Source organism: Dioscorea cayenensis, chromosome 15, assembly GCF_009730915.1.
Source record: "Dioscorea cayenensis subsp. rotundata cultivar TDr96_F1 chromosome 15, TDr96_F1_v2_PseudoChromosome.rev07_lg8_w22 25.fasta, whole genome shotgun sequence".
Lineage (NCBI taxonomy): Eukaryota > Viridiplantae > Streptophyta > Magnoliopsida > Dioscoreales > Dioscoreaceae > Dioscorea > Dioscorea cayenensis.
The window spans coordinates 10,633,879-10,658,404 of NC_052485.1; the positions used below are offsets into that span (position 1 = coordinate 10,633,879).

Below are 24,526 nucleotides of genomic sequence, written 5' to 3' on the forward strand. Positions count from 1 at the left end.
TCTTGATCGTTTTAATTGGAAACTCAAGAGTAGTATTTGTGCAATTCTAAATTTTCAAGCTGGTAGTTTCCCTATGACTTATCTTGGCATCTTGATTTCTCCCAAGTAACTTTTAGTTTCCCATTTTTCTTCAGTGTTAGATAAAATTGACAAAACTGTTTCAAACTGGAATCATGCTAGACTTTCTCTTACTGGAAAAGCTATTCTTATCAACTCCTCCATTTTCTCCATCCTCTCTATTATCTTTTAGTTTATCCTATTCCAATTTTGGTCCTGGAGAAAATTTCTAAATTGACCAGGAAATTCTTCTCTTCTAAGAGTGGCGATCGAAAGGGTATTTGCTCAGTTAACTTGAAAGATAATATGCTTGATCAAAGTCTGGAGGGTGGGGGGTTGGGGGTGGGGGGAGGGGTCTTTCAATCAGAAATCTTACTTACTCTAAATTGTCCTTGATGTCTAAAAATGTTCTCAGCTATGTTAATGGTTGGAATACTATTCGGCTAGGTATTTTGGCTCATAAGTATGGGAACTTAAACTTCTGAACAGATTCTATCCCGAGAAAGTGTTCTTGGTTCTTTTGTGGGCCTTGCAAAACCGTTCATATTATTAAGCCTTACTTATAGATGAACTCTTTAAATCCGAATACTACTTCTTTCATGACAGATCCGTGGTACTTTGAACTTCCTCTAGGTTTTAAACCTACTTATTTAAACATGGATCTTGATATTTATTCTATCATCATTTCTGAACTTTTATTAGACACCCATTGGAACCTCAATTCACTTCATACCATCTTTGGTGAGCATTTGAATTTTCAGTCTCTTAGTTTAGGAAACATTGATCTTGAAGGTTCAAATAATCTAGTTTGGTTTCCAAACTCAGTTGGTAATCATATTTCCTCTAAAATTTACTCTCACTTCAACCGCAATCGAAATTTCATCGATTCTTGGCATTAGTGGAAGGGTTGGGAAATTCTTTGCCGTTTGAAAGTGGCCCCCAAGGTCAAACACTTTATTTGGCTGATGTTACACGTCAAAGTTAAAACTTATGATTATCTTCATCATTTGAATATTGGTCCTACCTCCCATTGTGTACTACGTGGCTTAGTACCAGAAACTACTGAGCATTTGTTTAATCACTATCCGAAAGCTATGCTTATTTGGACCTCAGTTGGGAGTATTACTAACTTCAATTTCATGTTCCCTACTAGCATTACTACTGGTGACTGTATCAGCATGAACAATAATAATCACTCTATGTTTATTCTTTCTGTTATAGAAGCAACTATTTGGTTTATTTAGAAGGCTCACTGCAATTGTATTTCCAGAAATGAGGTTTTTGATTACTTGGTTATTTCCAGAAAAATTGTTGCTTTTGTCAGGGGTTATTTTTTTACCTCAACTTTTCACATGGGAAAGTGTCTTATACTGTCAAATTTTCCTTCTCATGTGGGCCCTTTCCTTTTTTGTTGCAGCTAACTGGAGTCCAATTCGTGGGAGAGGAGGTGATGGGTTCTTCATTGTCAATTCTAATGCAAGTATTTTGGTGGCAGGTGTTGTAATCTTTCGACCAACACCTAGATGGAAGCTGATGTTAAAGCTATCTTAATTGCTTTGAAGTTTTCACTAGACGTTGACATCTCTTTAAGTCATATGTTTATTTCCAATTTCAATCTTCATGATGTTGTAACTCTCAATAGAAACAATCAGAATTAGAGGGACAAGATTTGGATTAATAGAGTTAAAGATATGCTCCAGGTTGCTACCAATCCCACCATTCACTTCATTCCAAACAATTGGGTTGGGCTTGTTAATAGCTTAACCTATCATGGTTCCAGCCTGCATGATTTATCCCTATTTCATCAAGGTCATGATCTCCCATGTTGGATAATGAAATTTATTTTGAGATTTGGTTTCTATTTTTAGCTTGTTGTTAGCCGTTTTTCTTCTGTCTATCTCTTTTGTACAGAGCATGCTGTATTGTTTCCTCTTTCTTTGTTGTTTTGCCTTTACTTTCAATAAATTAGCCTTGAGCTCATTTTATCAATAAAATAAAATAAAATAAATAATTGAAGTCAATAAAATAAGCTTTTTAGGATTAGAAATAGAATATGGCAAAATAAAATTACAACTACATATATAAAACTTTCAAGAAGAAATAGAAGATAAAAAACAATTACAAAGGCTTTTAATTGCAAAAATAGAGGGCTCATACTATTGTATCCGTGTCTTCTTCAATCGAATGATTCAATTTTTTTTAGTGTATATTATTTTATCTAAAAATAACAATTAACTTTTCTTGTAAATGTCAACATTAAATTTTTTTTCATAAGTCGTATTTATTTATTTATTTTTATAGACAAAATCTCTTTTTCCTTTTGGTGCACACTTATGTGCAATGAGAAGATTTTTTTATTTAATTTTGAAAATTGTTAGGTTTCATTGAAAAATTAACACTTACTGATTACTTTGTTCTACATGATATTAACTTGAAAATTTTATGGAAGAAATTGTTTGTTTGCAACTTTTAATGATTAATTTGTAGGTTTTCAAAATAGAGCACCAAAATGTTATGAACAAGGTATTATGAACATATAAAAGCTAGCAAAGAAAAAAATTAAGAATATTAATTCGCCAATTTTCTTGAGTTATATTTATACGAGGGAAAATTGGAAAATTAATATTGAAGTCTTCATTGTGATGATTTGGAAACATTTCCCCAGCTAATTTGGAATGATTAATAATTTATAATCTGAATTTAATTTCTTAAATTTAGTGAGTTTAATGACAAAAAATTTATTCATTTTGCAATAGAATCTCACATAAATACACGATATCAAAAAATATAATAAATTCCTATTAATATTTCTTATTCAATGCATGAAGCAATTTTTTCCTTTTCTATTTCTTTAAATACAATCTCTTTATAAACATAAATATCACAATTTTTTCGACCACAAGTAGAATTCTACCCAAATTGAATGCACAAAAATGCATGTCAGTTTTCCTCCACATTTTGTTTATTTTCTCCCATAAGTACACTAATGTGCTACTACTTTACCTTTTTTTATTTAAAATATAATTTATAAGTTATATTTTAAAATCAATTGTATTTAGCATAACAGGTCACAATTTTTTGAAGTAAAATATTATTATATATTATTTGTGTGATTATAATTTTAATTTTATCATAATTTGTATTTGTTTATTTATTTATTTGTTCATTGGTAGGAGAAAATGTTACCAATTCACAATGCAAACACTCATGATTGTCATATTGAAGAATGTGGTAACAGTGTCTATTAATTGTCATGCACTTTTGATTTGAGTAAATTATTTTAGTTCCATGAAAATGTGATATATATATATTATGGAATGTCTGATTGTAACTATAATATATTTAAAAATAAAACAATTATGATACATATGAAAATGGAATTATGGGCTAAGGAGATGGCTGGGAAGAAAAGGGTAACAATATATTAAAATAAATACAATATTGTATTGCTCCACCACAATTAATACTAGAATAGACTGATATATTTAGAACCAGTGGTGTGGAACTAAGGGGGCTTCAGCCCCCCAGCTCCGGTGATCACTATAGCATAATTATCGTAATAAAATTACTATAGCAATTCTTTGGCCAATCTCTATGTGGACTTCAGTGTTAGAGGCTCTCCAAAATGTACATGATGATGGTGTTTCTTATGATAATAGAAGTATAGTGGCAAGTTTGATTGAAAAAATGGAAAATTATCAGTTTGTATTTATGATGTACTTGATGAGCCGTTTATTAGGGATAACGAATGAGTTATCACCTGCTTTACAACAAAAGGATCAGAATACTGTTCCAGCGATGCATTTGATTAAAGCCGTAAGTGCTCGGCTTTAAGACTTTAGGGAGACAGGATGGGAGGAATTTTTGGAGGAGGTTAGCCATTTTTTTGCAAAGGAAACTCAATCCTGGTGCTTAATATGGAGGATAATATGAGAATTCATGGTCGTTATAGGCAGGAGGAGTAAGTTATTACTCACTTTCACCATTATCGCGTCGAAATTTTTTGTTGGGTTATTATTTTATATGTTTATTATGTTTTCATAAATCCCATTGATTTATTTTTTTTTTTTTTAAAGTTTTTGTTATTGATTTTATTATTTATTGTAATAATAGGTTATTAATTTGATAACGTAAGAAATGCAAAATCATTTCCCAGAAACTAGCACAAAGTTACTTCTTCTTGTATCATGCCTTGATCCAAGAGACACATTCACCAAATTCAACATCCATAAACTATTCCAGCTTGCAGAGCTTTATCCTGAAGACTTTACTGTGACTGAACGCATGATGCTTAAGGATCAACTTCCCACTTTTATTTATGATGTGCGGCGTGATGAAAATTTTGCAAATGTTGGAGACTTAGGTGGTTTTGCAAGGAAAATGATTGAGACAAGTAAAAGTTTTATTTTTTTATTTTTTACTCATTTATCGGCTTATTGAGTTTGGCATTGATTCTACCAGTTGCGAGAACCAGTGTTGAAAGGGTGTTTTCAGCAATGAATATTGTGAAAACAGACTTGCGCAACAAAATGGGAGATGAGTGGATGAATGATAGTTTAGTTGTCTATATTGAGAGAGAAGTTTTTGCAACTATTGATAATGAAGTGATTCTACAACATTTTAAAAAAAAAATGCAAACTCGCCATATGAAGCTACCCCCTCTTAGACACATGTCTTACAAATCCGGCACTAGCACTCGAGGCAATTCTACTTCATGTGTGCATAAGTAATTGCTTTATGGTTTTTTTTGTACGTGTATTCAAATTATGGTTGTTTTAATTAAAATATATATTATTACAGTATTTTATATTAGAAACAATTGTTTTGTTGGATAACTTTTTTTTTACGCTTTGCCTTCAGCCCCCTATCAAGTATTCCTGGTTTCGCCATTGTTTAGAATGAATATAAAATTTTGTGTATAGATTATTTTGAATTAATAATGAAATAAAATATTTACTCTCCTAATATATCAAAGATAAACTATGAGTTTGACAAATACAATATGTCATCTGTGAATGTTTGTAGAATATCTGTAGAGACGAAAAAGTAAGAGAGATGACAAGTGGGGTTGGGGTTGAAAATTTGTTAACAGTAGTTACAAAAGCGAATGACAATAACAAGCTGTGCATGGTGATGATGACTAGTGGAAAAATTAAAAGGAATTGATAAGTAATAAATTGCAATATGCAAAAATAAAACATACCAGTTTTTCTTATTTGTTAAGGCTATGGAAAACGTATGAAACTATCCCTTTGTCCTTATTCAAGAAGCTTATAAACCTTAATAAAAAGATGTTGGATAAAAGAAAATTCATTTAATTGTAGATGAACTCGCTAGATAAATATCAATGATGTGATTAGCCTTGATTTTGCTACAAAAAAATATTAACTAAGGAGAAGAACTAGATGATTGAAATACTCTACCACAATTAATACAATTTTTAAATGATTGGCTAAATATGGGATCTTTCATGATAATAATATTGCCAAACAATGGAGATTAACAATGATTCAAAATATAAATTTAATTATATAAATTATCTAACCTACTAAAGTCCCTATGAAACTAAGTATAATATAAAAACTTAAGTGATATTTTCAATTGATAACAATATAAGTTTTACAAATTAGATTACCTGCCACTAAGTTCTTCTAAAGGTTTCTAATATCACAATTTAAAAAATGCATAGAATGATAGTTAATGAGTTAGGTAACCCTAATTTGTAAGAAATGTTTGATTGTACAAATATCTCCAAAGAAATTATAATTATATCTATATATATATATAGTTTCCTTGTATAACATTGTTGTTGATACTAGTAACTTTTAGTTAAAATCTAATAAAAAAATAAAAAAATGTCTATTTTCAACATTTATATTAATTTCAAAGATAATCTAATAAAAAATTGAGGGATGGACTATATAAAATTGATCAAACTAGGAAAAACGTTGTTAAAAAATCATTTAGTGTGAGTGGAAAACCACAAGACAAGTCAATTTGTATCTCTTCTGTGAGATTAAGTTAATACAAAGTTTGGCACTCTTAAGCTACTCTATGAGCTTAAGATCTAGCAAATTGAGATTAAATACATGAGGAAATAAGTCTTTGGGCAACAATAATCCGATCTGAAAGGAAATCAAACTTGTTATAGACTTATCTCTTACCCTTGCAATATTGATTGTTATTGTAAGAATTAAGAAGAAGAGCTCAGTGGTACTTTTAATTTATCTCCTTCTTCTCCTGGCTTCTAAGAACCTTTAATTGACAAGAAAGAGCTTCTCAAGCTTCTTCTCCTAAGTCTTCACTTGATCTAAGACTCAGGCCTCATACCTTCTACCCTTTCTCTCACATTTCCTTTAATAGCAACCCTAGACATTATAAGAGAGAGTTACAGAATTGGCATGGGTTGAGCCACATAGAAAAAAAAGAAGACAATTGGCCTTTTCTTTTATAATCACTTACATATCTATATTGCCTTTTTCTTTTTGCTATAGATCTTTTTAGCATCTATTTTATAATATTTTACAAAATTAACAAATTTAAAAAACTTTTTTTTAAGAAAAATAAGATTCAATAGCAAGATAAAAAAAATGTTTGCCCTTCATGTATAAAAATAACTTGGGATTTGCCCTTCATGTGCCTCATCTGCATACATCTTACTAAAGAAAGATCCCTTCTTTTTCTTCTTTTTTTTAACTTCATTTAATAGTGGATACTTTCAACCAAAAATTGCACAATTTTGGAGTAAACATTCTCTCACTGGTTTAAATTTTTTCTCTCAGATATCAACTTTGGAGAGTCCCACATGAAGTGATTAATACTAAATTCTAGAAGCATCATTATTATTTGTAACATAAAGACTTATATCAATGACGTAAGGTCTATCACATAATTTAATGATCTACTAAGATGTAATAATGATCTTACTTTGAAATTAGTGAGAATAAGAACAAATATTTTATATTCATTGTTTTATAGGCTTATAACTCTAGCTCTAAATTTACCAATTTCAAGTGAAACTATGTACTGGGTTTTCTTTGATGTAAAATTTATGACGACTCGATTATGCAATAAAATTATTGATCAATTTTTAGTTGATTACTTGGTAACATATATTGAGAAATGAAATAATCATTTGTTGCTTTCAAAAATATAAAAAATCATACAGTTAAATTATGAATATTTTATTGTTAATTTTTTTAGTACTTGTTTAAGTAAAAGGGGTTTTTTTTAATGTGAGAACCCAGATATACTATTTAACTTGTGTTATTATAAATTTTTTAATATACTTGGACTTGGATTCATCAAGGGGTTTTTTGGTTGGTAGTAAGTGAAGTTACATGAAAGTGAACTTATAGTGTACGTGAAAATACTGCATTTCAATTTACATCATTGTTGTTTAGTTTGATGTCATTGAAAATATTGTATTTACTTTTTCCATGTTTGTCTTGATGTAAAACAATAGGTACACTCCTTATGTAAGTGAGATGATGAGATTACCCCAACTACATGTTATTATTTCTATTAAATATTTAATGTACTTAATAAAAATCAATTTATAAAATAATTAATTAAGTTAATAAATATTTATTAAATTTATAAATATTATTAAAAAATATTTAAAATATTTAATATTTGATACTCTCCATATAATTAATATTTAATTAATTAATGATACTAATTATTAAGAAATAGTTAATATATAATATGATTAATTTAAACTATTTTTTTAAATATTTTAAACAATAACTTCAAATAATAAGTAGTACTTTCTTTATATCACAAATTTACATTACAAATTATTTGAAATATAATGCACCATAAACATTCATCCAAATATAACATTCTATATTCAATATTAATCACATTCATAAGTATAATACTCAACATTCATAATTTACATATAACATCATTCAAAATCCAATAAAATAATAAAATAATAGTATGACACTTATTTCATCCAACAAAAGAAAATATAATATAACACTTGTTTAACCAACAAAATAAAGTACAACAATGCATTTTATCCAATCAACAAAATCACATTCTCTAAACAATAAAGTATGTTACAACATGACATTGTCTAAACAACAAAATAATACACAACTTGATATAGTTTTTCTTGTGAATTCCTTGAAAAGTGCATCTCTCCACTTGATCAACAACTAAATCCAACCTCACTACCATCTCCACAAGCAAATAAAACACTAATATCTTCTATCACCCTGTGGGCCCTGCACAATCAATATTTCTTTTTAATTTTGCATGCTTGGTCGTTACAGATAAAAAAGAAACCCCCCTTTTATGTTTATCTTTATATTTTATTTTAGGTTTTCAAAACTCTAGTTGTTTCTTCATTTCTTCCATTGATATCCCTGTTTGGATTAAGAAAGAGGGAGAGATCTAGCATCTTTTCTCTTCTCCCTTTTTGATGTGATGCCGACGGCAAGGATGGGAAAGGTCTCATCATCAAGGGTTTTGTGTCAATTTCGTTATGAGGTAAGTGTTCTCTTCCTAGAATCTAGGGCTAAGTGGTGGAATTTTTTTTATCTTCTAGATCTTGTCGTGACATTGTTTAATATTCTTGTTTAGGGTTTATGTTACATGCTTAGTGGGTTGATTATCTCATGATGAAACCGGCCATTGCATAATGAATTTTCTACATTGATTTGCAAGCTTGTTGTTGCCTCCGCTAATGCTCAAGTTCTCTATGTTTTAAAAGCATTATTCTTGATTTGGGAAAAATCAGATTTTCATTTTCCAAATTTGGTTTTTATTGAATGTGGGATTCAGTGTGTTGGTGTCCACTATTTTAGCACAACCATATTATATATGTATATATATATATATATAATAAATTTATGGGTTAGGATGGTTGTGTTCAGTGTAAAGATAGGTTCTTTATATATTGATAATATATATTGCTTTTTATTATAAGGAAGCATAGTATTGTAATTCTATTTATTTAATTAATTTAATAGAATTTGCAAATGCTACTGAATTTTGATGATGGATGTGAAATAAAATATTTGTTTAATTTATTCTTAGTTCGTTAATTTGGATGATTGTATCTAATTCTGATTTGTGATATTGTCAAATGATGACCGTGTGATGAGGGTTTAGAATGCTGTAAAGGTTCCGAAAATTACTGGTTAGTTTTAGTCAAATGCCGACATACCATTCTTAGTAGTGGGAAGCATTATTTAAATTTGAGTGATTATATTGTTTGCCTGTGGGGTCTTAAACCTACTTCTTAAATTAGTATAGGAGTCTTTGATACTCATGCCAAAGTTCCTTAGTTTAACCTTGTTATAATTGTCTTTAGTAGGTAGTCGTTAATGAGTGAGGTTAATTTGGTATAACTTTTAGGCTTGTGTGAATCATTGTTATTGATATCCTTGGAATGTGTTCTCAAATATAGGGTATTCCGTGGAAGCCTAATTTCGGGGTGCATTTAGTTTTTAGCGTTAGATAAGTAAGTAAACCACCTATAAATATTAATATATGATGTATTCGTGACACTTGCTAAATTGTGTGTAATTAATGTTATAAATAATTATGTGTAATTAATGTTTTCAATTATTAATATTATATAAATATAAATAAAAACTTAAATGTTTTAAAAAAAATTAAAATTGTTCCTTGAAATGCTCTCGAAGTAGATTATACATCTACTTTAATAGTATGTATAGATAATTGGAATTATTTTTGTTAGGAAATAGGATCACTGAATTTCTGTATTATTGTGTTGACGATAATTTTGTACCCGACATATTTTTGCTATAGAAACTCATAGTCTCCAACTGACTGTACAATAACCCTGTCACTGGGGGTTAAACATTGACCGTGTCGATATGTACTTATGACATAGAAATTATAGTTTCGCACCGTTCCATTAGTGAATAATAAAAGGCTTCTGACATTATGGCTAGGGTCACCGAGGATAAACATATGAGCTCTGAAATTTGACTCGGGTCACCGAGTTTAAACAAATGAATTCTGATGTTTTGTTTTTGTATTAGTTACTTGGGGGACTTATATGCTCATTATTTTGGTAAATTAAATATGTTTTGAATTATTTCTGATTTCTGTGTTTCATTATGATATTTATTTCACAATGTTACACTTTTGTATGATTTTTAAAAATATTGAACTTTTTGTGATCCAGATATTTTTAGTGGTTGCTTACGGGGCTCCCAAGCTCATTAAGTTGTTCTCTTTCTCTTTCAGATTAGGAGTAAGGTTGGGTGGTGGACAGCTTAGCGGGGTCATTGAGCAAGCCGCTATCTAGTTCTTAACAAGTTAATAAACTCCCTTTGTTGCGGACTTAGATCTTTTTGTCTTTTGTTTAATTGTCATGTCAGACATTTGCTATTTGATTTTGTTGTATTTCGAGCATTTGGTTCTCCTTTACTTTTGAAAGTTAGTGTCTTTGTTAGATGTTGTTTTTTTTCTAGTGAGACAGGTATTGAGGCCTTGCGTGCCTACTTGGTTATGGCCTTGTAGGTATGCGGCTGTTGGTTAATGCTTCAGGTTCGGGGCGTGACAACCCCATAATTAAATAAACAAATAAATAAAACCTAATAAATCAACAATTATAACATACAACCAATAGATCTCAATTAAAAAACTACACAAAACTTAAATCCCAAATCACAAACAACCATGCCCTAAAATACAATCAAGCAACTCCATGAATAAAAAAAAAAAAATCAAACCAACAAAACCTTAGCTACTACCACACTTCTCAACAATACAATCAAAAGATGCAATCAAGCTAAACCAAACAATCAAAACCACCACAACTAACATAATCCTCTTCAAAATCTCAAAAATAGATCAAATCCTTAAACCCTTTCAAATATCTCAACCAAAATTTGCAAGAAGATCCTACAAAAAAAAAATCCATGAAAAAAAAAGATCTAGATAGAAGGAACAGAACCTAAGCATTATCAAATCATATCACAATGAGTGCAAGAAAGCTCGATGCTTTGCTAGCGTGTGTTTTTGTTCTTTCTAACACATTGATATGAAGCTAGGTTGTGGTGGAGGTCGTCTCCAGCAAGTCGGTCACCACTAGCCAATGGATATATGCTTTCTGAAATATGATGTTTTCATTCTTTACCTTTGTTTTGTATTTGGGGGTAAGTATAACAATCTCTTTTGTAGGATTTCAACTCACTTCAAAGTTGATGTGAGTTGAAATCTTGCAAAAAAGGGTTTAGTGGTAAGTTGTTTCACATGTTAAATGTAGTTTTAAATCAAACCAAACATCAAAAAACAAGTTTCACATGTAAAAATACTTAAATTTCACCTACTTACCTTTACTTACTGCCAACCAAACGTCCCCTAAATTTTATCTCCCCTTATCTACAATCTCTTGCTCCATCATTGGGAATTGAGGTTGGGCCTAAGTGCTACCCATCAATGCCTAGGAACTCAGCTTGTTTTCTTTTTTTAAGTTACAAGACCTAGGTGCTAATGGCTCCGCTACTTTCATCTTTTTGGATTGGCTTGCCCCTAGGCGTCTTGACATGGCACATTGGCTCTAAGTTTTCTGCATAGCTTCCTCTCCATCTCCTCTTATACATTGTTGGGTGTTTGACATTCATTAGTTTATACTTTATAGCATACTAGTTATATTGCTAGTTGCTCTATAATTATTATTTTTTTGCTAGCTCAAGAATCAAGAGGTGTCACTCTTTAAAACATTATGGTAAAGCCCCCAAAGGTGATGATTTAATTTGATGTTAAAAAGGCTTCTATTATGATTACTTAAAGTAGACCGTGCCATCCTTATTTGTTTGAGGTTCTTCTTGAAGGATTTTTTTGTTGCATTTTAGTTATTGTTCAAATATAGTCTTTGCCACAAACAAAGTGACCCACTTTCTCTATATCTTTTTATCTAGTTCGCTAGAAACTTAATTGCTAGCTATTCTCAAGAATGTGTTTAATCTTAATCTTATTTATGGTTGTAATAAAGGCTTAATTATAATTATTGATTATGATCATCTATTTTATGCAAAAAATCTAATTCTCTTACCTTTACTTCACCCAAAGTTGCTACATATGTAATCTAACATTATTCAACCTAAGTCTAAGGGTTATTAATGTAGTAGTATAATCTATATATTGATGGTAATCATTGTTAACATATTATAGTTTAAAATCATGTATATTAATTAATACATATATTTATAGTAAAATCTCCAATGTTGGGGGACACTAGGAGCACGTGCCTACATATGGTTTCACTGTGTTGCTCATGACCACACGTAGTGGTTTGTATGAATTCCAATACTCAATTTTGCAGGCATGTATGATAAGATGTGGAGTGTTGGATTTCAAGCAACTTGCCCCTCAGGTAAAGAAAAACTTGCATAAATTTCAAACCATTAAACATTGACTATTTTCTTTTTTTTTTATGAATAAACAATTAACTAACCGGTTTTTTTGCATTTATAAAGGAATTTTGTTGTACAGTAGAATAGAAGGGCACTGAAGGGAATGTAGATCATGGGGAGTGAGCTTGAAAAATGCATGGGCAATGGCAGTTTAGTTGAGATCTATTCATAATGAGAATGAATTATTTTTTTCATTTGTATGAAGATTTATTTAAAAAAAATATAAATAATTTAATAGCTTAGCAAAATTAATTAGAAAAATAAATATTGGCACAAGTGAGAATATTGACGAAAGAGGATAATACAAGTTGTTTTTATTAAATGTTTGCAATGTAGGTCATGTTTTGAGTTATTAATTTATAAATAATTATAATAATAATAATAATTTATTATTATGATATTCTTTATTTCTATCCATTCTTTGTTCCATGTTTTTTGTTTCTTTAATTAAAGATGGCATACTTCTTATCGGTTTCAAGTATTAGTTTAAATCATCATTGAATTATTATTCTCTCCAATCTCCATTATTGTTAGTCCATGTTGATGTTTTCCCTCTTCTAACACCATGTTTCAGGAATTTTTAATAATTTAGCAAAGTGATTAGTAAAATTTGACATAAACCTATAGCTTTGTCTAATTATGCCTAAAGTAAGTGGATGTTTATCAACCAAAGAAAGCCTCTAGACTCTAATTTATATGATTTTATATATTCTCATGTGATCATCAGTTTGGAACTTAAAGTGTCAAGAAATGAGCTTAGTGCACAACTTAACACTTAGAGTCAAAATGTGGCTCATGACTACATGCCACTGACCTATTTAGTGGTGAGCATAAATACTTGCTATTTCAACTCCATACTATAAATAAATACTTGCGAATAATAAAAAAAAATTATTCAACTAACATTATTAAAAGGTATACAAGCGTAGTCATATCAACAATATTGTATAATATGGTCCAAAGGCCCGCTCTCTAAAAAAAATCTTTTGGGAAAAGATCAAGGTTAGCAATGGTGTTATCCCTCTCCCTTGGGTGATTTGTGGGGACTTCAACGCGATTTTTGCCCTTCAAAACAAAATGAGTGGCATTCCCAATCTTGTAGATATTCACAATGTGCAAAACCTCATAACTGAACTCAAAGTAGTTGAACCTCCCACTTTTGGTAGAAGGTTCTCTTGGATGAATGGGCAATTAGATCCAAACTGGGTTAGATTGGACTGATTTCTAGTTAACAATGATTGGATCGCGTATTTCCCCAAAGTGTTGTAAACATGTCTAACTAGACTGGGCTCTGACCATCTCCCACTCCGTTTGGAATCTGAAGTGCACATTTCCAAGCCTAGGTCTTTTCAATTTGAATTAGCATGGTGCAAAGTGGAGGGTTTTGTAGACTTGGTCTATGAATGGTGGTCTAAACTAACACCAGACGCTTGTGGTGCTTTCATAATGTCGAAAAAGATCGCACATCTGAGGAACAAATTAAGTCACTAAGCCAAGACCAACTTCGGATCAATTAAGTTAAGGAAACTAGCACTCCTTCATGAAAATAAATCTCTTAATATTATTAAAGAAATCCAAAGCCTCTCCTTGAAGAATTCAAGAAGAAGATTAAATTTCAACTTTCTTTTGGAGCTCTCCTAAAACAAGAAGAATTGAATTGGAAGCAATGTTCTCTGTTGTGATAGCTACAGGAGAGTGATGAAAATACTAAATTCTTATATGCAATCGCAAGTGGCCATAGGAATAGAAACTTTATTTCATGCATCTAATTGGATAATGCTAGGATAGTGGAGAACACAGAGATTTGAAAGGCTTTCACTGCCTTTTTAGAGGTCAATTCAAGATGCGGAGTGAATCCAGATTTAAGATATCATGGACAAAGCTTCTTGCAACTAAATTGTATGTAGACATTTCTATTATTGAAGCACCTTTTTTTTTGGAAGAGATTAAAAAGGCCACATTTGACTTGAGGGCCAACAAGGCACCAAGTTCAAATGATTTCCCAATTTTTTTTTCTTCCAGAAATACTAGACTACAATTAGTACTGACTTGACCAAGCTATGCAAAGATTTTTACTTTGGAAGAGAAAATTTAGAGCGTAACAATTGGGTTAGCATTGCCCTAATCCCTAAGGTGAAGATTTCTGAAAATCTTACATATTTGTGGCCCATCAGCCTCATTAACTCGTCCCTTAAGATCATTTACAAAATTTTGGCCTCCCTGCTAAGTCTAGTCATTGACTCCTTAGTGGAAATCTCACAATCTACATTCCTCAAGCAATGATGTATTCTTGATAATATAGCTGTAGTTAAAGAATTAATTTTTAGTTTACAAAAACATAGGATCCCATGCAACATCCTTAAAGTTGATTTTTCAAATTCTTTCGACACAGTGGATAGGAACTTCCTATTAGATCTATAAGCAATATGCGGTTTTGATATGTGTTGGACTGGGTGGATCACCGCTATTTTAAACTCCTCTAAAGCCACCATTCTAGTAAATGGATCTCAATTTGGGTATGCCCGCCACTGCCATGGACTAACACAAGGGGACCCACTTTCTTCACTTCATTTCATTCTCATAACTGATGTCCCAGGCATGACATTTTCTCATGCCCTAGATTCAGGGATTCTTTATGGAGTCCCTCTTGGGGATCATGGGAAGATGTGCAACCTCCTATATACTAATGACCTTCTAGAGTTAATAGCAAGGTCAAGAGGACCTCATGGTCATCAAATTGATTATGTATCTTTTTGAAGGGATGTCTGGATTGTCCATTAACTTCTCAAAAATGTGTCTTTACTCCACCCAAATGAATCAACTTTCAGATGTTGCGTTAGCACAGGCATTGAACTATTCAACTATTCTTCTTCCCCTAACATACCTAGATGTTCCGATTTTAGGGAGAAGGCCTCGACAAGAGGACTAGAAAAAAATATAATCATGACAGCGTGATCATGCTTGTTGTCTTGGAAAGCAAGGTTCCTTTCCCTAGGTGGTCGTCTTACCTTAGTAAACTTGGTACTATCTGCAATTCTCACATACTGAATGTCAATTTTTAAACCCCCTCAGTAGGTGATTAATGAGATTGACCTGATCAAGAGAGATTTTCTATGGACCAAATATTGATCATCTTAGATATTTCCTGGTTAGTTGGAAACAGCTTTGTAGAGTAAAGGATTAAGAGGGATGGGGTATACTTGATCTAGAATAATGCTAAGGTTTTCTTGTTTGATTATTATAAGGACAAATCCCATTGGAATTTGGTTCCTATATTTCCCAGAATGAGACCTTTATTTTGGAATGGTCTACTGAGTTGTTTACCCGGTTTTAAGGCTTATATCATGAATTTCATCAGAGATGGGACTACAACCTTGTTTTGGCGGATAAGTGACTTAATGATCACACCCCAATGAACATATAGCTAGATCTTTATAGGGCTTCCCCAACTTCCATGGAGTACTATCAGGGATCTCGCCCAATAAACCCTTTTGTTGCCTTTAACTCTTGAGATTGAACCCCCTGACAAGTTCTCGATCAAATCCTTCTATCGTTATCTAAGCGATATGGGCATGAGCTGCTTTGTGTCACAAACTTTCTGGAAGAATGTATGCTGACAAGAAGTAAATCTCTTTAACTAGTTATCTTGGAAAAATAAGGCCCTTACTTTGTGAAAACTTGGCGAAGAGATATTGAAACAAGTTGCCAACGGCAACATGTGTGCTCTATCACTCAACAACGGAAACAAAAGGTCATCAATTCCTCCAATGCAACTTTGTTGTGAAAGTTTGGAACCACTTCGGTTAACTTTTCCAATTTCCAACCATCTCATCCTCTGTAAGGAAGCTATGGAGTTCATGGAGAATATCTCTCAGGCAACTTGTGAGGAAAATTGGGGAGCTTCTAACATGAGCCATTATCTAGAACATCTGGCTTGATTGGAATGAGCACATTTTTAATGCGAATCATATGTTATTATTGTGGTTATTTGAGGTCCTAGACACAAAAGGAGCAAAATTTGAGGATTCCATCACGATCATCCGATGTAGCCTTGAGTTTATGGGTCCTAGTACTGACACTGCTGGAGCGAGTGATGCTTGCGAGGAAGTTTCTTCTGAGGGTAAACGCTAAATCTTTTGCTGAACTTTTTCCCAATCCAGGAAATTCCCTTTCTTCGAGGAGTTTTATAGTTGTTCTATTCTGTTGTTTTTAATCAAACCTTTAGTGGATCAATTGTAGTCTTTATTTATTCTTTTTTTTTTTTCATATCTACTTTTTTTAATTTTAATGAATGTGGTTTATCCATTTTTTTTATTTTTATATAGTTAAAAATACATCATTAAAAAAAATATTTATAATGATGATTTCTCCCACTTTCAATAACAGATGCATATTGGAGAGACCAAGTAATTTCACTATTTACCATAGGCTTAAATAAATAAATAAATAAATAAATAAGAAAAAAAAAAACACAGATCATGAACAAACACCAAAAAAATAATTTTCCATTCCGATCCAAGATTTGTCAAACGAATCAGTCAGCACAGAAAAAATGAATCACATGATGCTGCTTCTTCTTCTTCCACCGCCATCTCCGACCATCTGAGATCCAGTTCCATCAATGGAAGACGCCGAGGAGCAGGAGAAGAAGAAGGAGGTCAATGCCTCCCAAGGAGAAGCCCCAATGCTGGAAGAAAACCCCAAGATCTCCATGGATTTGGAGTTCACCAGTTGCTTGCTCCAACCTCCCATAGCTCATCACGATCCCAACTACGTCGCCCTCCGCCGCCTCCTCCTCCGTCGCAAAGCCCTCTCCTCCCCCGACGCCATATCTCGCCGCAAGGTATTCTTTGATCACCACTTGTTTCTTTGATTCTTTTGCTGGCAATGGAGTTCAGTGCTTGTTGTTTCTTTGGATTGTTGTTTCAAGGAGTGGCGATGCAATGGAAGAGGATATGTGGCTTATCGGAACTTCATCAGCAGGCCTAAGAATTGGGAGAGCTTCAATGTTGCGAGCCGGAGCAGCACCCCTGGGCATAGGTTGGTGTTTGGGTAACTGTTTTGATTCTGGTTCTTGAATTCTGGTTTTTTTTGTTGGTGTTTTTTGTTTTTATTGAAGTTGTTTGCTGGTGAATCAGTGGTAGATGGACTCCATTGCCAGGTCCCCAGTCTATCATGTTTGAAGTTGATAGTTCGAGTTCTAGCAGGGTTCGTACGCTAAAGCTATTGATTTGTGCTTGTTGTTTTTGCTTTTAGTTTCAAAAAAGGGTTTCCTTTTTCTAGGCATACTTTTTTGGGATGGGAATTGCAAGTAGAAAGCATTTGTATGATTATGTTAACCATTTTTATTGTATTATTATTTTTTGTTGTTAGGATTTGAGAGGTTACAGTCAGGGTTTTAGTCGCGAGGCAAGCTTTAACTCTAGTGTTAATGATGCTGATCGGCACCTTCGGGTTGTTGAGCATGCATATTCGTTTGTTGGTATGCATTGTATATTTGACAGCTGCAAAGTTTCAGGTATTTGAGGATTTCATTACTCATTTATATCTGTTTGTGAAAAGCTAATGTAGAAGATGTTTGGGTAAATGGAATATGGGTTACTTGTTTCAGTCACAATTTTGAAGTTTGGGCACATGAGATCTGATTTGCTTGCGTATGGTGCGTCTGATGGAAGCCTAACGATATGCTGTGTTTCGGAGCCTCCAGCAATTCTTCATCAGTTAAAGGGGCATTCTAAAGACATCACAGGTTAGAATGAAAGTAATCGAATTTTCAGTGCTTTTGTGATGTTACTGTGCTGAAGGAAGGCCATGGTGCAATAGCTAACTTTTTAGGTTGCTTGTATGCAACTAGTGCTCCGCAAGTGGCTTCCTCATGAGAAGAGCTTGGCCTGCCATTTGTATGATGTTATTGGATTATTCTCTGATAGCTTATTACAATTGCATTTTAGAGCTTATTTGGCACTGGCATGTGAAATTTAGTCATGAAATCACATTGAACCCAAAGGGGCCTATTGTCCCATGGGTTTTGAAACAGAGTCCCTTAATTTGTAAGGAGCCTTAGAAATGATTGTGAAGCTATTCTTTTTTCTAAAAAGATTCACATTTCTACAAGCTTCGGGTGTAGTAAAGTAAATTTGTGCATTACCAATGGTGAGGTACCTAATTTTTGACATGCATTCTTTTATGCCATTTCTGATTTAGTTGGGTATGGTTCAGTGTCTTGTTAGGATGACCTACTTTTAACTTATGGGAGTTTGCCATCTGGTCAAGAATCCTTTTTGTGAAAAGTTTGCCTCTATCAACTCTTTGAATAGATGCATCCCATAGCAGTCGATATCTTTTCTGATGAGATCCAAGTTCCATCCCTAAATGGTTACTCTATTATAATTTGCCACATTTCACATTAGACTTTCCGTTTAGCTGAAGAAATTTTTACCTTGACTAATAAAGAATAAAGTAAATTAGTCAAGAAGATAAACAAAAAAGAGACTAGTACTGTAAAGGAAAAACTCTTGAAAGAATTAGTCAATGGAAATAGAGAATACAAATTGCTCTACTCTTGAATAATGTGGAAGTTTAGCTCCAGGATGCCTAAATAATTTTTCTTTTCATAAGATAAAAAACATATTCAAATTGTCTCTTAAGTTATATCTTTGTACCAAATTTAATTTATTTTATTTTTATCAATTGTCTTGAACTTAGCGTTTCAGAATAGTTAGTAGTGTGAGCATTCCTTATTTGTTAAAATTTAGCCACTTGTATGATTGAATGACATTTCAGCTGAAACTTGTGTACCTATTAACTGGAATTTATTTTTGCTGATGTTGATCATAATACAAACTTTTACCAAGGAAATGCTGACAAGGTTGCAGATTTTGATTTTTCATCTAATAATCAGTACATTGCTTCATCATCAATGGATAAAACTGTTCGAGTCTGGGACGCATCCCAAGGTCATTGCATACGAGTTATATATGGAGTTTCTTCACAATTATGTATACGTTTCCATCCGGTATGTGAACTGAATTGATAATGAGTGTTATTTTATTTATTTATTTTTTACTATATTATGATACATTGATTTACAATTTACAGGCATGGCCCATTATTTCTTCTAATGGAAATTGTTTCTGACATGTTCCTTGGCTTAATCTTCATTCTTTTTTCTTTGAGTTGATATGTTGCATCTTATACGAAATGCAACAAGAGAGGCAAGTGGCAGCTTCTTTAGGAATAGTCCTACTCTGCGGAGAAAACATTAATAAATAATAGAACATACCATATGGACATAGTTAGACAAATTCTTTGAAACTGTACCAGATAGCTTAACCAAATTATACACATTGAATTGCAGGATAAAACTTATACTTATCTCATCATTCTTTCAAATAAACCACCAATGGCATCATTCAGGCAATGACTTGCATTAGCCTTGGATAATGGTATTATACCAATTGAATAGCTGGTTAAGCTGTTAAGGACCTTCGTAGCTGTAGTTTAAAATGTAACATATGTTTCTGCTATACTTCAATATCTGTATGTTTGTAACATGTTCTCTCTCTCTCTCTCTCTCTCTCTCTCATACTTGTTAGACCTGAAGTTTCTCTTATGACATGCCACAATTTTTTTTTAATCTGATAACATTGGTAATTATTATTGTGTTCAAGAGAATATACTATGCACTATTTTTTGTGTGCGTGCTTTCTACTCATGTTTCTAAGATGCTGGTTGCAGGTGAACAACAACTTACTATTTGTTGGCAATGCGAACAAAGAAATCAGTGTAAGAAGGATATTATATTTTTGCCAAATGCTTTTCCCACAGATTTGCAAAGGCTAATTTATTACTTCAATTCTATCAAGATTTGTTTTAACTGTTTTCTGTAATTGTTGTAATCAAATTTCCAGGTTATGAATTTTAGTACTGGACGTGTCATTAATAAGGCTGTTTTTGAAAATGAAATAACGGCTATGGATAATGATCATACTGGTCAGCTCATTTTCTCTGGAGATGCACAGGTTTGATTTTCATTCATTTAGCAAAAACAGTTTTGAAGATTTCCATGATATACAAATGGTTGCAACTTTTGAGTTAAAATCACAGGGATGCATATACACTGTTAGTGTGAATTCACACACAGGGTCAATATCCAGGTCTCATCGAAATAGAAATGGCAGGAGCAAATGCTCAATCACCACCGTACAGTATCGTACATACTCTCTGCTGGCAAGATCTCCAGTGCTTCTTGCATGTGCTCAAGATGGAAACCTGTATTTCTTCAGGTTATCAATTTCTTGTCTTTGGATTCCTAATCCTATTGAGTGGTTGCCTTATATTCTGATTTTAACTAATCATGTTTGTTGCACAGCGTTGCTTTGGAGATCAAAGGATATCTGACACTCCTTTGCTCACTAAAATTAGCACCGCAGGTGCACAGCATCCGAGCTTCTTTCTGTCCTCTTCTTTCCCTGGAGAAAGGGGAATTTATTGGTATGCTTGATGTGATTTTTATTTCCTGAACTTCCATGCACAACAATTTGATATAATTAGTTTATTATAATTCTTTACCCTTCTGGGAAACAATTAATTATGGCTTGTGAAGTTTTATACATTTTTACTTTATACTGTGGTATATCATTCCAACTTATGAAAGATGATTTAGTGCGTACGTTCACTGCCTTTGGCATTCCCAAGCTAACTAAGTTAGCCTAAACTCCACAATGGTGACACCAACAAAAATTTGCACTTTCTTAGTGCTCATTTAGAAGATGATATTATTTAGTTTGAACCAGCTCTTTTAACCACATTTTTTTTTATTAAAACGAAAAGGTATCCTTAAAATGTGCTTAATCATGATGGTAAAATTATGGAGAACTTAATAATCACTGCATCTAAAGAAAATCAATTTGTAGTCAGTTGTTCTTTATAACACACAGTTGCACTTAATGTAATTATTCTCATTTCTCTGTTTCTATGGTTTTTTATTAATCATGGTGATAACTAAGTACATGTTGAATGTGAAGTTTCGGGCAGCGAGGATTCAAATGTGTACTTCTACGATCTGACAAAGCCAAAGAACACATGCGTAAATAAACTTCAGGTCTCATTCTCGCAACAATTTATCTTCAACATGAGTATTGAATCTCCTCGCGATATTACTGACACATTTAATACTCCAGGGACATGGTTATCCTGTTATAGGAATTGCTTGGAATTACGGAGAGAACCTGTTGGCTTCTTCCGACTCCAATGGAACTGTAATTGTCTGGAAGCGAGCAAAGATGAGTTGAGTTTAATCCAGTGACGATCATTATGAGAACTGTTACTTATCATAGATAACGAGAAGAAAGAAGATGGTGTTAGTTATATACAGAAAAGTTGCATGTTCTTGCGTTTTTTTGTGCATTCTTTTGTGAAGAACAACACAAATGATGATAAATCTTTGTATAGATCACCCGGGTTTTCTCCGCATTTGTAATATTTAATGTTAGTATAGCATATAGCCTTTTCTTGTTCTAAACTTTGTTTCAGTGATATGTGATTGATGCTTAGTTCTTGAAATGGAGGAGTTACTATTGCAGTTATAAATGTGGCAATGTTGCATGTTGCATGGTATGTCTTCCAAACTTTGGTCAGGTTGATAACATTCTTAGAGGTTTTACATATATACTTCTCATAAAAGTACCCTTTCCATATACCTGAAAAATTGAATTTATAGTGTGTGTTTGCGTTTATATATGTTTGCGACACCTGAAATAATTTATAGAGGCTAGAGAGAAAGAGGCGGGGTAATGGTTATTGGTGAATGGGAGGCATGGATTTGAAATTTTTTCTTTTTTACTTTTAACTCTTGTAGAATTTAAATTTATATATATATAGTTATATATATATAACTATATGAGTATATAACTCTTTAAGTTATTTGATTAGTCATTTAGACATTTTTTTTTATTTTTAGCCCTTGTAAAATTTAAATGTATTAATGTGCATATATATATATATATATATATATATATATATATATATATATATATATCTTTTAAAGGGTTGAGATGAGAATTTGGATTTTTTTTTCATTTTTACTTTTGAGACCCTATAAAATTTAAAATTATATATATATAATAATAATAATTAAAAACCGGATTGAATTCGGGTATCCGATTTTTAATTTTCCCAATCAGGATCCGACCCGATTTGCATCTAAAAAATTGGGATCGGGTACCCGACCCTCTTTTTCGGATCGGGTACCTAAAAAATTAGGGTCAAAAAACCGGATATCGGATCGGATCATCAGATCCGGACTTTTTTGCTCACCCCTAGGCATCATATGATATGGATGAATAGGATATGTGGAGTGGATAAGAGTAAGAAAGGATACATGCATGATAAGCTCATATTTTATCTATTGGATGCCTTTCAACTTACTTTGGTTTCCGTCGGTGATGACTAGGGATGACAATGAGGCAGGAAGGGGGCGGGGCACGCCTCTACCATCCCCGCCCCGGATAACAATGGACCGGGGCTGGGCGGGGCACGCCTTTACCATCCCCACCCCGTCCCCTTTTTTTTTTCATAAACCGCCCACCCCGCCTTGTCCTGCCTTGCTCATAGTTACAAATAAGTAACTAAATTTCTTAAAAACATTTTTAAAATAGATTTTTTTTATAAAAACATATACTTATAAAAACAAGCTTATAAGAAATTTAGTGAAAATTTTTAAAAAAAATTTCATTTACCCCTACACTATATAATATTTATAATAAGTTAAATTAATAGTGGGGCGGGGCGGGGCATGGAAAAACCAAACCTACCTGCCCCGCCCAAAGCCGCCCCGTTCGGGGCGGATCGGGTCGGAAACCACAGGTCAGTTCGGTTTTTGCCATCCCTAATGATGACGCCGGTGAAAGGTCTAGAGAACAAAGTGAAGTAAAAGGTAGGTCAGAAGCTTATATATATATATATATATATATATATGCAAGAACAAGAGAGGATTTAGCATAAAAGCTTAAGGATTTTTATTCATTCAAAGGTGTGTTCACCTTACAAACACTAGGGAGCCTTATATAAACTCCAAGGGACTCAAAACCACTTACAAAACCATGTGCTAAAACTACTCAAGCCCAAGGTTTTACAATAGAGCTATGACAAGACCCTTGACTTGACTGACATGATGTGGAGTACAAAGATTCTCCACTATCTACAGTAATACTATAGTGACAAGTTTATTTTACACACTGAAAAAAACAAACTTTTCCTATTTTACATACTAAAAAATAAACACTCTCCTTTTACACAATAAAAAAAACAAATATCGTTTCAGTCTTCAAAAGGAGGGGTAATGTGAACAGTGATCTCTAGTAGAACTTTTGAGTTTATCCTTCCATCATATTGTCTAGATTTTGTTCAGCAATGTTATCTAAGCCTTCAGGAGATCCTTCTGGGCTTGGTAGCATTTATGCTTCATAAGGTGTGCTTAACTTGGAATAATCTCCAAATCGATATTCTCTTGCCCATGCATAAATCTTCTTCATATGATGTTCGGTGGATGGTGTCACGCCCCGACCTTAGTCGAGCACGTGGCAATCACCACAACAACAAGGAGTGGACCCTACAGCGCCCCACCTCCTAGTCGTCGTAAGGCTCAAAACGACTTTGCTAACACAACTAACTAAAGAAGAAGACAACAACAACAACAACAACAACAACAACAACAACAACAACAACAGAACCAGCCAGGGTTCCAATTACAACCAGAAAGTGCAAATACAAAGTACAGGAACAATGCACACAAAATCAAGTTTAGTGGATCCATAAAGTTTACATGCACACTGCACACTGCACACTAACCTAACTAAGGGGAAAGGGTGGGTTAGTCTACTGCTTACCCAGCACAGTGATAATAACATATAAAAGTAGTTCCAAGTATTCAACAAATTAATAGAAATCAAAAAGATTTATAAATAGTACAGGTAAGTAGCATTTTCCAATACATTGAGCACAACTCAAAATACAGGTTGGTCTCAGACAATTCCCAAGCTAATCGTGGCCGCGACTAGCTACGG

The 24,526-nt window shown here is 32.9% G+C and overlaps 1 protein-coding gene across 1 annotated transcript; it reads left to right on the forward strand.

The window, feature by feature from the left end:
• Window positions 1-16,939: 16,939 nt before the first annotated feature.
• On the forward strand, window positions 16,940-21,860 carry LOC120278096 (WD repeat-containing protein 13). The gene is made up of 12 exons (XM_039285003.1): window positions 16,940-17,304; window positions 17,392-17,501; window positions 17,600-17,669; window positions 17,835-17,979; window positions 18,073-18,210; window positions 19,337-19,476; window positions 20,199-20,246; window positions 20,372-20,482; window positions 20,568-20,746; window positions 20,833-20,954; window positions 21,488-21,564; window positions 21,644-21,860. Exons 1-12 carry the CDS (start codon window positions 17,083-17,085, stop codon window positions 21,752-21,754), a joined length of 1,473 nt encoding a protein of 490 aa, XP_039140937.1. The 5' UTR covers window positions 16,940-17,082; the 3' UTR covers window positions 21,755-21,860.
• The last annotated feature ends 2,666 nt before the right edge of the window (window positions 21,861-24,526 follow it).

Bases quoted from the DNA above. Each gene is read 5' to 3' on its own strand.
- LOC120278096 (XM_039285003.1), top strand. From the start codon at position 17,083: ATGGAAGACGCCGAGGAGCAGGAGAAGAAGAAGGAGGTCAATGCCTCC. The intron at 17,305-17,391 runs GTATTCTTTGAT...TGTTGTTTCAAG, and splicing joins ACGCCATATCTCGCCGCAAG to GAGTGGCGATGCAATGGAAG. The intron at 20,483-20,567 runs GTTTGATTTTCA...TTAAAATCACAG, and splicing joins TTTTCTCTGGAGATGCACAG to GGATGCATATACACTGTTAG.